At 36.0% G+C, this 14,220-nt stretch overlaps 2 protein-coding genes and 1 long non-coding RNA gene across 14 annotated transcripts; 2 read left to right on the top strand and 1 right to left on the bottom strand.

Annotated features, from left to right (window-relative positions):
- The first annotated feature begins 886 nt into the window (after positions 1-886).
- On the top strand, positions 887-4,105 carry LOC107226858 (microtubule-associated proteins 1A/1B light chain 3A). Its single transcript, XM_015667817.2, has 3 exons — positions 887-1,415; positions 1,707-1,869; positions 2,113-4,105. The coding sequence occupies exons 1-3, from the start codon at positions 1,373-1,375 to the stop codon at positions 2,273-2,275; spliced, it is 369 nt and encodes a 122-aa protein (XP_015523303.1). The 5' UTR covers positions 887-1,372; the 3' UTR covers positions 2,276-4,105.
- Positions 2,157-5,063, bottom strand: LOC124294438. The gene is made up of 2 exons (XR_006904300.1): positions 4,533-5,063; positions 2,157-4,447 (listed from the first exon to the last, which is right to left on the bottom strand). It is a non-coding gene; the product is annotated as an uncharacterized LOC124294438 (long non-coding RNA).
- A 134-nt stretch (positions 5,064-5,197) lies between these two features.
- On the top strand, positions 5,198-14,109 carry LOC107226860 (orphan steroid hormone receptor 2). Of its 12 annotated transcripts, none has more exons than XM_046739427.1 (7): positions 5,198-5,414; positions 10,308-10,447; positions 10,599-10,863; positions 11,037-11,299; positions 11,412-11,608; positions 11,842-12,119; positions 12,263-14,109. In XM_046739427.1, the coding sequence occupies exons 1-7, from the start codon at positions 5,384-5,386 to the stop codon at positions 12,520-12,522; spliced, it is 1,434 nt and encodes a 477-aa protein (XP_046595383.1). In that variant the 5' UTR covers positions 5,198-5,383; the 3' UTR covers positions 12,523-14,109. The 12 variants fall into 12 exon arrangements, with proteins under 12 accessions (XP_046595383.1, XP_015523308.1, XP_046595388.1 ...); XM_015667822.2 differs by having other exon boundaries at positions 10,304-10,447; XM_046739432.1 differs by having other exon boundaries at positions 10,304-10,447; positions 11,842-12,168; positions 12,263-12,404.
- The last annotated feature ends 111 nt before the right edge of the window (positions 14,110-14,220 follow it).

Raw genomic sequence — 14,220 nt, 5'->3', positions numbered from 1 at the left:
GAACCCGCTATTCGGTCTCTTCTCCGCTCACGGCGCCATCTTGCCGCAAATGTTGTTAACTATACGCGCAGGTTAGCATCTACGTATACAGTGTAGCTGTACATTTTGATGGTTTCTCGTAATATACTATGTACAGTAAAATGCATAAATGCCTTACCTATACGGATAATTTGTTTTCGGTCTAAAACAAAATGCGAGTTCACTTTGTGTGACGATACAAACAACGTAACATGCAGATAACGTGAGATAATAAATCAAAGTAGCATTCTGTTTCGGACCGAAAGTAAGTCAGTCCGGAGGTTAGGGCATTCATGCACTTTCCTGAACAGTAATGTTCATTAATGGGTTTACGCTGACTGACTATTTTTTTGTCATGAAAAGTAAAACGAGTGTTCTTTCTATAGAAATTTTACGTGTCTTAGTTCAACGCATCGTTTATTTCGAGTAGTTTGCCTCTTTCTGTTACTTACGTCGCTAGTCACTGGCATATGAAATTTGATTAGAAAGGAAACTCCTTACAGTTTTTATTCCAAAAAAATAGTAAGCCAGTGAGAATTTATTAACGAATATGACTAAACTAAGAAATGCTTTAAGCTTTTGCACAAATTTTGCAACCATAGCAGTGGATTTAGAAGTAAGAGAGACGCGATAAACATGAAGCATGGTTGTAAATGCAAAAACCTTGTCCGTACAATTTTCGTACTAACGGCGTGCAACTGACGTCGGCGTCACAAGGCTTAGGTATTCCAAATTGGTTCAAGCATCAGTGCGACAAGAAGAGCAAACGTATTCTGTCTCCGTTTGTAGAATATCCGAGGCGAAACTTATAGCACGGTCTTTCGATCTTATCAATTTATTTACTTCGTGGCGTGTTGTTTGCTGCCCAGCAGTAGGGGAGAGGAGACAAAAAAGTCCGTTAGGAAGCGAGGATTCAAGAAGAAGTACAGCAAAAAGACGCCAAGCAGCTAATCAAAACAAAAGAATAGTTGATGATCGCACACGATAGCGCAGATAATCGTTAGTTTGATATATCAACACTATTACAACGAGTGGAGCTGGAATCGTCGCAATAATCACTAAATAAATATTTACATACGTATGTATCATAACTCCGAGTGCATTGGTCAAAATTGATCGTGTTGACATTTCGATCAGCCTACCAATCATTAGCATTTTATTTTTCCCACGAGAATCGGTAACGTCGCATTGACAAGATACTTACTTTTGAGTAATACGCTAGTTAATGCGTGCGACTTGAACGCGCAAATTGTAGTTCGTACAGATATTTACATCTACGCACGAGAAATACAAGGAATTGAGTCGCAGTTCCAGTACCCAATACCATAAAGCAAAGCTCAATAACCGTGAGAAAATGAAGTCCTCATCAAAATCGTTTAAAGAAACGCGTCCGTTCGGTAAGTAAATAAATGAATAAATGATAACATCAAATTTAGGTTATTTAATCTACTGCTTAATGCGTATAAGGCTATTAATTTCGCTATTCTGCACGTATAATTATGGAAACAAACAAAAATAATAATAATAATGATAACCGTAATCATAACAATGAAAATAATATGCGATAAGATGTTTCTTTTTAATCCTTGAGAGAGCTAAAACCATTTTTATTATATAAATAAACAAATCGAAAACCACCTATAATACTTCTTGTTCACTATTTTCAACTTTACTTTGACTATTTACAGTGCAGCGTGTCGCTGAGGTTGAATTAATTAGGCAACAACATCCAAATAAGATTCCGATAATTGTCGAAAGGTTCGCCGGAGAAAAACAATTGCCAATTATGGATAAATTCAAATTTTTAGTACCTGATCACCTGACTGTAGCCGAGCTTATAAAAATTATTAGGTGAGTCGCAATTTCACAAAGGAATCATGTTTCATTTTTATTATTTTTTTTTTAGTGTTCTTACTAAATTGTACCTCATTCAATTATTTCGAATTAATCCACTTCTTTATTATCTCTCTCTGAGATAGGTCGCCAGAAATTTTCTTTTATATCTACTTTGTGCGAAACAATTTTCTGAACATGTTGCAGTAGTTTAGTAAATCAAATGACATAAAAACTCTGTTTTGTCATGCTTGGAAATAGGCGCAGGCTACACCTTCATCCGACCCAAGCATTTTTTCTGTTGATTAATCAAAGAAGCATGGCTAGTGGAAGCTTGACAATGGCGCAGCTCTATCAGCACGAAAAAGACGCCGATGGTTTTCTTTACATTGTTTTCGCTAGCCAAGAAGTATTTGGTTGCTAAATTGCGACTGGTGTGATTCTAGGTGAGTCTTCGGTGATTATACACAAATTGTAAGAATTACCTATATAATATGAAATTAAAGAACTTGGCGTACTTATGCTCTGTGTGTTGCAAAGAATTCATAGCTAGTGCCAAAAACTGCTGCGTGAACATTAAAGATGACTAATATCCAAAAGGAGGATGAATTGTTACACATATCTTACTTTTACTTGTATTTACTGACTTTTAATGGTATCAAATACATGCAAACAGCGATGTAAATTATATTCAAATAAATATCAGTAATTTTATCGAATTATAATACAGTGTATAGAAAGCTGGGTTTTCTATTTGAAATAACATTTTCTTGAAATATTATCCTATATCTGTTGTTAAAGTGATATAAAAATTAATAAAATCAATTCACTGCATTGTTGTTGTTGAGTAAATTTCAAGGACACTTTACCTGTAATATTTACTGTCGTTTTTTTATTGTATTTCATTTACATTAGGATACATGAATCAGAGGATGCCTCTGTCTTTTCTATACATGCATGCGTTACAAATGTCTAATACTGAAAACCGACTTATTGCTATTTCAGATTTAATTATTTTATACAAAAATATCGAACGACGGGTGATAAATACTGTTGAACTTATTGCAACTGTGATTAGGCTGTTGCGTGTTGTGTGAGAATAAGTTTGAGAATACATGAGGGACATGTTAAATGCAAACTGAATTAAAGAATAAAAAGGAAAGTAAACAAATTATATACCTCCAGTAAAAAGAGAGCTGATAATCCTAGTAGTTGATTATTCTTGACTTAATTATCGTTTTATTGTACCCATTCATTGTACTGAAAGTTTAATTATCACGTCAATCACTATAATGTTATAACAAGTCGAACTACTAGTGTGAAACAGCTCAAATACTTGATGAAAAAATACTACGAAATATCATATTTTTATTTGAGCCTGAATGTTGACATTGAGATTTCTTTATTAACCGTTTTTGTTTAAGCGTCATATCCTATTGTTACTTATTAATTTGTATTAACTACACTCGCACATGTATAATTATATCGTGATAGTTCCTCAAATTGCCTGCTGAAAAATAATTGTTTTGTAACAATCTTATCCTTATTCAAGAAATGTTACAGTAGAATCTAAACAAATAATCTCCTTTATGATAATATTGGAATATATTTACAGATAAAATGTATTAAGTAGCGGTAATAGTATTTTGTACGTTAGTAGTTAGTTGAGGAAAATGGCAACAAAATATTCTAAAGTTAACAGATTTTGCAATATGTTCGTACAAGTATTTTTTAGTAATTAGAAGATTGTAAGTTTTTCTCATATTATAATTATTAATTTTTTTGAGGCTGATAGTTTTTCTTAGTAATATCAAAATTCATTTGTTCGTAAGATCTTCATAAACCAATCGAAACGAAGTGTTTCGTATTTGCTATTTTTGTTTATCTTAATCAATTGAATTTTCTTTGATGATAATTTCATCTTTTCGGTAGTTCAAAGCATGGGTTAATAAAAAAAAACTGTTAGTTATTTAAAATATCAAATGGCCTTCTTGAAAATAATATATTTTTTGCTTACTCTTTCCTTCAAACTAGATGCAATAAACTGTCATTAATAACGTGCATATAATATACTTATTCTATACAAAAAAAAGATAAATTACAATTCGGAGGAAAAAATACTCATTGAATTCCTATGTCAGGCAATTACGAGTGTTTTTGAAACAATTCAGGTAGAATCAGCTGTGAATTATTGATTAATGTAATTATCATGTAATGTCTCCTTTGTTTAAATAAATATTATTACTTTATGATACTTGTGAATCATTTTCTTTTTTTATAATGACTGATGTTTTTCCACGGTATCCTGACTTCGATCAGATATCTTTACGTTAAGAATATTTGTTCGCCGTGGAATTTTATTTTCTTTTAATGATTTTACTGATGTATTTAGAAAGATAACATTTGCAGTTTCGCTCACAGTATAGAGGTAAACATATAATTTGAAATAATAAAAATACACAACAGAATATCGATATTGTTGTCCTTTCTGCCTCACATTCGTTTTCGAGTTTTAACAATGATTCCTTTACTGGTAGACCCATTCAAATTCCATCGTTGTTTACAATAATTTGTTCTTGTGACCAAAGACCTGTTGCTAAAATTGATGAAACTTCTGTTATACGTATTATTATCATTAATCGCACATTCATACAATTCACAATTAGTCTAATGGTTTTTACCTATGCCAAATTTAATCAGGGATGAGAATTTGAACAGCATTCATTTTCACAATCGCTGCAATCAACTGCTAATTATAAGGCTTTAACGCAGGTACAATTCAAACGGGCAAAACTCAATTCGTATACTGGGCTGGATCTACCAATGAGATTGGTATTGTCGAGCATAAGGACGTGGTGTTTGTTTACTCTCAGTTCATCTGATGTTTACCTTCACAGAGGACACCTTGACTGGCTATACTAGCTGTGTTTGAGGGACGATATTTATTAAAAATGTAAAAGTTTTACTTGGTAAATGCGACGTTAGGGTTCGGAATTTTCATGGTAAATGAACTGATTTTTATTTGTGTTGATTATTTGATTATCTACCTTTCAAGATACTTAGTACTTTTTCTTTTTTAATATATATCTATATTCATAACATTCAGTTCGTATTCTCTTCTCATGTTCTTTTTTTTCTCGTCTGTACCAATCTCACGGTTCAACCTTTACCGTCAGTAGTAACGAACATCCTACATTGACCGTAATTTTGAAATTAGCGCGGAACTGTAAACAGCATGTACGGAGTACCATGATTGGTCAACGATCTTAGAATAAGAAAAATAGCGTCAGATAAAACAGAGCGTCGTCCATGTTTGTATGTACGTGTTCAAATGTGCAAAGCAGAAAGAATATATTTGAAAATTTTACCCATCAATCGCATGACAATGTAAAATAATTTCAGTTCATCGTCGTGGCTTTAGGCTATTACAGCATCCATGAAAAATATGACAATGAAGAAAACCTGAGTGGATAAGAAAATCCCGAGATTCAATCGATCATATGACGCCATCTTGAATTGACATGGGCAAAACATGGCGCCTGACCCCAAGTTCCGAACATCGGGTAAGTTATTTTCAACTTTGCATTGTGATTGGCTGTTTAAAAGCAGACATAAGTTAAGAGAAGAAGGGTGAAAGGTAGGGATAGGTTAGAGGTAAAGGGGGCAGAGCGGCGACAGGGGAAGCTGCGAGGGCAGGAGGGAGGGGAATGGAAAGGTAAAGTAAAGGTTAGAAGAGGTTATGAACTCTAACCCATGGATGGGTGGTGAAGTCTGGTAGCAGCTGTCAAATATTCAAATGTCGCGTAGTTAAATCATTTCTCTCTGTCGGCTTACAAAGGGTAAGTTTTACCACCGAAGTCTTAACAATTTATCTATTAAATAATTCACATCGGATTGCGTCCATTTAATCTCCCCACTCGATGAGAGTTACGATCTTTTGCCGCGAGTTCGTCGTGTTACGCGAGCTCAGGGCTAAAGTTCGCCCACATTTACCGTTTTACACGCATATAAACCCCTGTAATAACCGAAGAGATGCGTCATGCACACTCAAAATACATTTCTCCGCATACTTCGATACCAGTTGATCACACATTTGAAAACTATCACTGCGTGACCCTTTCGCTTTTATTCCGTGAAAAAACAATACTCACCTGTCGACATGAACATAACACATCCACGGACTTATCCGAGACAATCGGTCACGTGATAAAATCACGTATAAGTTCTTGAAAGTCCAAAATAATTCTCAAGCGTACACCTCGATCGTCGATTTTGCTTTTCCAACGAATTCGTCACGACTAAATGGTAAGATTTAGAAATTGTGGACAGATTATTTTCCGACCGACCGCAATGATTTGTTGATATATAAACAGTAAACGCGACACGCTAATTGGCTTGCGATCATGATAAATGAATATCACGTATATAAATTTGTCTCGATCGTTTAATTTTTTCTTTTTTTTTTTTTTCTTCTCATTTTAAAATATTTCGTTACATATATTCCATTTTCTTTCTTCGTCAGCGAGTCATTAAATTTTATGACTCACTTTTCAGTCGAAACATCAACTCTAGCTATGAGTAATCTGAAAGATAATATAAATACGAATATGCAATACCGCGTGCGCGGTATTATTATTGCACGGTGAACATAGTTGGAAGAGATTTCTTGTACAAGTTCGACTTTCTTAATTCGAATTTTTCTAACGCATCAGCAGAAAAAAAAAAGAAAGAAGTTCGCTTGAAACGTTACTTGTTTTTAACGCGTTTGCGTACAGCTACAGAAGGCACGCGGCAGAGATAATATTATCATTTCTCTGTTGAACGTATGTACGTGTCAATTGCACCTGCGCTGCCGTTAACACCAGAGATATACGCCATGTCGGTCAAGTAACCTTCGGACCTGTGGCGACCTTTACCTGCTGCTGCGTGCGACCATCCGTTGAATGTATGCTATGCCTTTGCACGTATATGCTTACGAATAGGTATAATAGGTATACCTGTATACTTGTACACCTGACATGACTGGCGTCTACGCAAACGTAAAATCGCTTCTAAATGACTCGCCCCGTATGTTCTTTTCCATTCCGTTTTGCAACTTCGTCGTCTTGTTATACACATGCGAGCATCATTATTGGAAAAGAAAAAAAAATAAATAAATAAAATACAAATAAAAGAACACGTAATTGTCCTCCATGTTACGTGGTGTACCGTCGAATCGAACAAACCTGTGCCAAGAAAGACAACAATCTTTTCAAGGCTACATAATATGCATAAGAGTGCGAGCGGTATTTCTGCAGGCGCAAAACACGAGAATTATAACGGACCTCTCGCTTTAATTATATACTTGTAGACATATTGTTTGCAAGAGTAAATCGTTCGGACCAATTTCGTGAGCATCGGTGTTCCGATGTCCGATTACGCGAATCTATTATCTATGGCACAGGCTCGGCAGATACATGCTTGCGGCATCGCAGGTGAGCTTAGAATGCACCTGGCTGCTGCTGTCGTTCGAAAATCGGAGTGTCGAAGTGACCCGCAACCTGCCAACCTGCCAGAGCAGAGAACGGCTCGTGAATGGTTGTGTACCTGTACAAGGTTGAGTTTGGGCAGTCAGTGGTAAATTTCACGTGGTACGTTTCGCTCTTATTGAGTAGTGGATTCGTGAACCTGGTGAATTCTCGCTTTATAATAGTGTTATTTTCGTGCGCGTTCGTCGCTACCGGGTTTCGGATCGGTTCTCAAATCATGTGCCGATTAATGGCTAAGTAATAATAACCCTGTCACGAAATCGGATACCATATTCCTATACGAATGGCACTTCCAAACCTTCGTCGACGTTCAACTCTGCGATTGCTCACCGTTTCTGCATAGATACCTATGTGTATAACACCTATATACGTATGCTTGACCTCATGATACGAATACCAGGTACAGTATAATATACCGCACGGTAGAGCGTGTAGATGTATTTTACAACGCATAAGACTTCTGTAATAGGTGGTGTCCGTTTGTCATTACTAAAATTATTCCAAGTCGTCGAACGGTCGAAGGAATTCTTGCTAACCTTTGTGACTGTGTACACATTCGATAGCCAGTTGTTTCCGTTGGAAATTCAACGTGTACGAGTATGAACGTGCCTCGTTGACTTCAATACACTTTCAACTCACTTTGACCTTTGGTGGCCATGTTGTATAGTCGTTGTCAAAAATCTTCGCAGTTGTATTTAGTTGACGTATAGTAATACCGTCTGGAGGCCTTCTTCGATTTGTTCTTGGCGGGAAAGTAGTACGTGATTATCATTTTTATTTTCTTTAAATCGTTTTGTTTTTAAGGTTTAGGTTTTTTTTTTTTTTTTTTAATGATTCATCACTTGAACCCACGAGTTCTTATATAAGCAATGTCAAGACGTGCTTAATTAAATAGCAACGATTGCCTCGGGGTTTGAAAAATAATGGCATCCGCGACGGGTAAATTGTGAGGTATATTATATTATGTTTCCGAGGTAAATTTCAGGTCGTTCACTGCAGTCATGCTGCAATTCATTCGAAATGTTCGTATGTCAGCATGTCAGCTTCGAAGACGTTACACATCGAAGGTTTCACGTCATCAGCGTATCGCGAAAGCTATAATATTTGTTGTATATAGCGTGCACCTTAATTCTATAGAAGAAGGAATAAAGCATACATAGGGATAAATATGTACACGGATAGAGATATAATGTAGGTTTATTCAACCGTCGATGTTTCTCGGAATATTTAAATAATCGGAGCCACTCATTTTCACGTTGTTTTGTTAATATGAACGAATCGTTCTTTCATTCGTGTTCAAATTTTAAAATTTCAATTTTCCGCAGTTTTCGTGGATCATTACAAGTTAGGTGTAAATACAATGTCGTCGGTAATATGAAGTACAAAATTAATGACATAACACGGACGTATATCATGTGTACATTTAATCTTGGAAAATATAAATTTTCAATGAATATATAACAAATTCTTGACGCTGTTCAATCAACCAATTCGTGCCGTTCTATTTTATCCAATTTCGTATTTCGCCGTTTAAAATCAGAATTTGCTATACTAAACTGGGACGTGTGGATTTCGCAGTCTTCAAAATTTCTAAATCCACTTCTAATTACCTCCGAAATCAGCGTGGCATGTAAAATAACGCGTCATCGGAGCTGGGAGTATGATTTCTTAGTCCGTTCGAGGTTTCGATTTTTTCCATTATTTCAAAAACAGTCGAATACCAAGGAAAAAAAATAGAGTAATTTCAAATAAAATCCCGATCAGGATATATCAATTAACTAATGTATTTTGAGGAATCGATATAATGCACGCGTAGTTGGCCCCGTCTACGCGTTACAAGTATAATGCATGAAATTTTTGTCAAACGGTATTCGCTTCTCTTTCTCGTTGCCACAGTTCAAACGAAACAGTTTCGAACGTGAATTCCGTTGCGTCAGGTTCGTCTTCGATTTCGTCGGGGACATCAATGACGAATTATAGTGCATATGCTGTACATAATACATACGTAGATTGTATAATAAAATCAAACTTTTTATGACAGGCAGGTAGCTTAGGTCATGCACAACGGAAGGTGAGGAATTGTAGACTCTGTTGCGGAGATGAGGACCATCTTTCACTTCTTAAAATGGCGCCCGAAGAGGATGAGGTTAAAGGGGGAGGGGGAGGGAGAGGGGGGGGCAAGAAACGGAAGGGGTAGTGGAGGGAAGGAGGCAGACGTTCGAACCGAACGATCTAGTTTACATTCCTGTGCTTTGACCGTGCCGAACAGGACCTGGAATGTATTAAAAATAATGTCGAAAATTCGTACGCCGCAGCGAGCCCTTTATTATTACACACGGTTTTCGAAACAAACCGTAATCCCTGGCTGTTCTATATACAACAGTTTCTTTACTTGACATATATATATATGTGTGTATTTTTAAATTTATTTACACAACTCTTTTATTCTCGTTCTGTCTCATGTCGAGAATTAGTATTTACCTCAAGTGTATTTTCAAACGAATGGTACATACAATTAATGAATAAAAGATAATAAAAATTTCTTCCGTTTATTAATATTATTGTTATCACTATCAGTAAATATTATTATATTCGTAATATTTGCAAATTGATCGTAAAATTAAGCCGTTATACGCATATGTACTTCAATCATTCATTCTTAGTATTTGAATAATTCTTGCTCACATCACAGGGGATTTTTACTTACTAGAATTTATAGTTACAATTGTTTAACAATCATAAATTGATTCGATCTTATTCTTGTGGCGATATCGCCATTTATGCTTGATCATTTGAGTAATTGGTTTCAGGGGAAAAATAAGACGCGATTAACTATATATTAATATAAACTACAATACTGATATTTGTTGTTATAAATAGGTAATTTTTCAAATAACAATAAATTTTTTCATAAATCATTTCAGAAAGACATGGACAGAAATCACGTTGAGCAGAGCGATCATGCAAACAATTTGAACAATAGTGAAGCAGATGTTAAACTGGAAAGAGATTTTTGCAGTCTGGTACAGCAGCCAGGCATGGATCATATCGGGGACATCGAAGTAGTGGTAAGAATCATATAATTCACTTACATACGTCAAAATGCATAGAAATTTTTTTTGTCAATTGTGAAATTACTTACGGACATTGTTCTGGTTTTTATGGCCTGACGACAGTATTATTTTGACCAATTATTTATTATATTTTGTATCATTTCAGCTCCCATTTAACAGAGACGCTCGAGGCCCTCTTGGTTTGGGTTTATCGTTGGAGTTGTGCGTCGTTTGCGGAGATCGTGCAAGCGGACGGCACTACGGTGCGATAAGTTGCGAGGGATGTAAAGGCTTCTTCAAACGGAGCATTAGAAAGCAGCTCGGGTACCAGTGCAGGGGTAGTAAAACGTGCGAAGTAACGAAACATCACAGAAATCGTTGCCAATATTGCAGACTTCAGAAATGCTTGGCGATGGGAATGCGCAGTGACTGTAAGTCCCATTTCACTGGATGGGAGTAAATTACGACTGTTAAATTTCAAAATCAATCCTTTTAGAATCGAAATGACCTCGGACATTAGAACGAGCTTTAAATTTTTACCTGGTTCACTATCGAACGATGATTGTCAGTGAAAAACTTGATGGATGTAATAAACATAAGCAAGCTTGGGGTGTTGCAGCGGTACAGCACGAGAGGAAGCCTGTTTTGGGGGACTCGGGTAGCGGAAAAGTCGGGAATCGTAGTCCCAGGGTGAAGCCAGAACCACAACAATCGATCCCTGAGACACCGCTGACTTGGGAACAGCCAGAAAGTCCGAGTATGGAGGAACAGAGCAATGACAGCGATCTCAGCGACGTTTTGACCCTTGCCAGAGAGCGTTCTTTAATTTCTCACGCCCTGGACAGTATGGCCAGACTTATTGGGGAGGTAAGCGACACTTTTTAACAAAAAAGTGGCGTTTCATTTGCTTTGTCTGTTTATTGATTTGGCGACCTGGAAATGAGTTACTTCTTGATATTAATTCTGTTGATGATTCTAGAGCGTCAATGGCACTAATGAATCCGAGGAGGAATGGACAGGCCAATTATTGTACGAAAAACACACGCAGTTTGAACTCAAAGCTCCTAGTCCAGCACCTGCTTATCTTTCGGTACATTACATATGTGAAAGCGCTGCTAGATTGTTATTTTTATCTGTACACTGGGCCAGAGGTATACCAGCATTTCAAGCATTACCGTAAGCTTTTCTTTTACACAAATTATTCGAAGGGCTGGCAGCAAGTCACTTTTCTGATTTCTTTCACGTTCAGAGTCAAGCTCGCTGCTACCAACCCCGTTATTACGAATTAGGAGGTGGTCTAACTCAGATTTCGCTTATGCGATACAGACAGACTGCCTCTTTCGACTAATATACCTAATCTTCGCAGTTCAGTCCAATAAGATTGAAAACATGTATTCTTTTTTTCACAGCTCCGAAGTCCAGACGACACTGGTGCGTAGTTCTTGGGGTCAACTTTTCACCCTAGGCTTAGCACAGTGTGCTCACACGTTGTCTCTTCCCAGTATTTTAACATCAATTGTTAATCATCTTCAAGCTAGTATAGCCCAGGAAAAAATAACAGCTAGCAAAGTTAAACTTGTTACTGAACACATATGCCGTCTTCAAGACTGCGTCAGTTCGCTTCACAAGCTCCAAGTTGACGCGACGGAATTCGCCTACTTGAAAGCTCTCACTCTGTTCAGCGCCGGTAAATAATAATGATGATAGCATTAACAACAACGGCAGTGGAAAACTTAGTAATGAGCAAATTGTCTAATCAATATTAGGATGAAGCTAAACCAAATTTATATTTTTGTTTTTTGTCAAGAGAAATTTTTCTGCCCCCTTCAGATAACGTGATGTCTGGCGTTTGGCGTAAGAAAGTTGAGGTCCTGCAAGAGGCTGCCTGGAACGAGCTGCAGCGGTGTGTCGGGGCTGAAAGATTACCCCGTCTTCTAATCAGGCTTCCGCCGTTGCGTTCCATCGACCCACGAGTACTCGAGGATCTTTTTTTTGCTGGTCTTATTGGCAGGGTAAGCGTTGCCAGCGTAGTGCCTTACATTCTCACCATGCCAGACTGTAAAACTGAGCCCGAGAACCACATGGGATGACCAAGTTTAATTTGCCTCCGTCGCAGTTGTTTAAGTATTTACGATGCTATAAGACCATGTGTTAAATAAACTCTGGCCAGATCAGGTGAAAGTGGTTCGCGACATTTTGAAAATGCAACGTACCACGAGAAATTTAATGAAAAAGTTTCGCTGTATTGTCAATATTGTAGTAATATGGGTCTTGCTATAAAGTTGTAGTTATAAATAAGAAAGGATATAGGGAGAAATAAAAGTTTATTGGCCTGTAATTTCAACCAGTATACAGTAGACATATTCTAAACAAGGACATGAAAATGATTTCGTGGAACAGAATTTCTTATTAAAAAATACAGTATTTATTTTTCTAACAGTTGGAGTAAAGTTTCGTTTACGATCGATATGCTGAACTAGGATAAAAAAATAAACATAGTAACTGTAATACGTGATCAAGGATGAATCAAAATAAGAAAGCTCTAGCCAGAGATTGGAGAAAAATATATTCGTATATGAGAACAAAACCTTTTGGATACAAAACAAATACAAATTTTGAATAGCATAAAAATAGTTAAAAAACGTTTTGCGTTTCCCGTATAGTATGTGAAACGAGCCAATAATGAATTTTTAAACATTGTATCGTAATAATAGGTATTCCTTTATTGCGATTTCACATGTATTATACATCCTTGACGTGTGAAAAAGGTATTAGAAAATTACAAGTATTTGAGACCAAGCATATTTGTAACGAATGAGAAATTTGTATTTTTTATCTGTTTCGCCCTCTTGCGAAAAACGTCAATATACTTAAATACTATTTTAAGTTTTCAAAGAGTTGAAATAAAAACGTTGACTCGACTAAATGTACATTATATTTAGGTTAATTGTTAATAAATAATAATCAACTAATAATATTGTATAATATCAGTTATATAAATGAACTCGTAAAATGAGAGTATTTTCACAAAAATTAGAAATGGATTACTTCACAATTTTGTTAAGCTGCAGTGAAACATCGAAAATAATTCACGCAATTGACGTTCCTCGTTTCGAGAAAAATTCATTGTACAAAAAAAAGTTATACATATACGTATATATATGTATATGAACACATGTATAATGTAAATCATAAATGATACGTCAACTTTGTCGGGTGATATAGGAATGACATGTTGTTCATAAAAAAAAAAAAAATGATTCTATTCAGAATTGAAAAATCCTATAAATGTATGAAAAGCGCGCATTCATTTCGTTGAAAAATTATCTCACTGTAACCTGTATTAGTGTGATGTAAATCATAATGAACTGCATTATTTCGTGAAATCTAACTGGACTCGATTGGATATTCTCGGATACATGTATTCATTTTTAAACTCGATGATTAATTACGTTGCGTATCATTTAGACTGTGACGCTAAAGCGTTACGTATATTCGTTGTTAATTGGTGTGCGGGCTTTCTATTTAACAAAAAATATTTGCATTGTTAAGTATTGAAGAGAAAATAGAAAACAATCAGTGAAAAAAAAAATAAGGAGAAAAAACGAGCCATGGCTCAAGATTTTTTATAAAATTTACCACTTTATAGAGTACAATATACAATGCGGAAGAAGTATTGCGGTGGTTTACTTTACTCTACTTGTAAGACCAGGTTGAGTACTTGAATGTATTTTGGTCATGTTTAGACCAACGAGCGGATAAAAATAGCTAAACAAAAAGTAAACATA

The sequence above is a fragment of the Neodiprion lecontei genome, chromosome 5 (assembly GCF_021901455.1).
Source record: "Neodiprion lecontei isolate iyNeoLeco1 chromosome 5, iyNeoLeco1.1, whole genome shotgun sequence".
NCBI lineage: Eukaryota > Metazoa > Arthropoda > Insecta > Hymenoptera > Diprionidae > Neodiprion > Neodiprion lecontei.
Note: the sequence above shows the minus strand (reverse complement) of the source record. Positions and strands in the feature narration are given on the sequence as shown.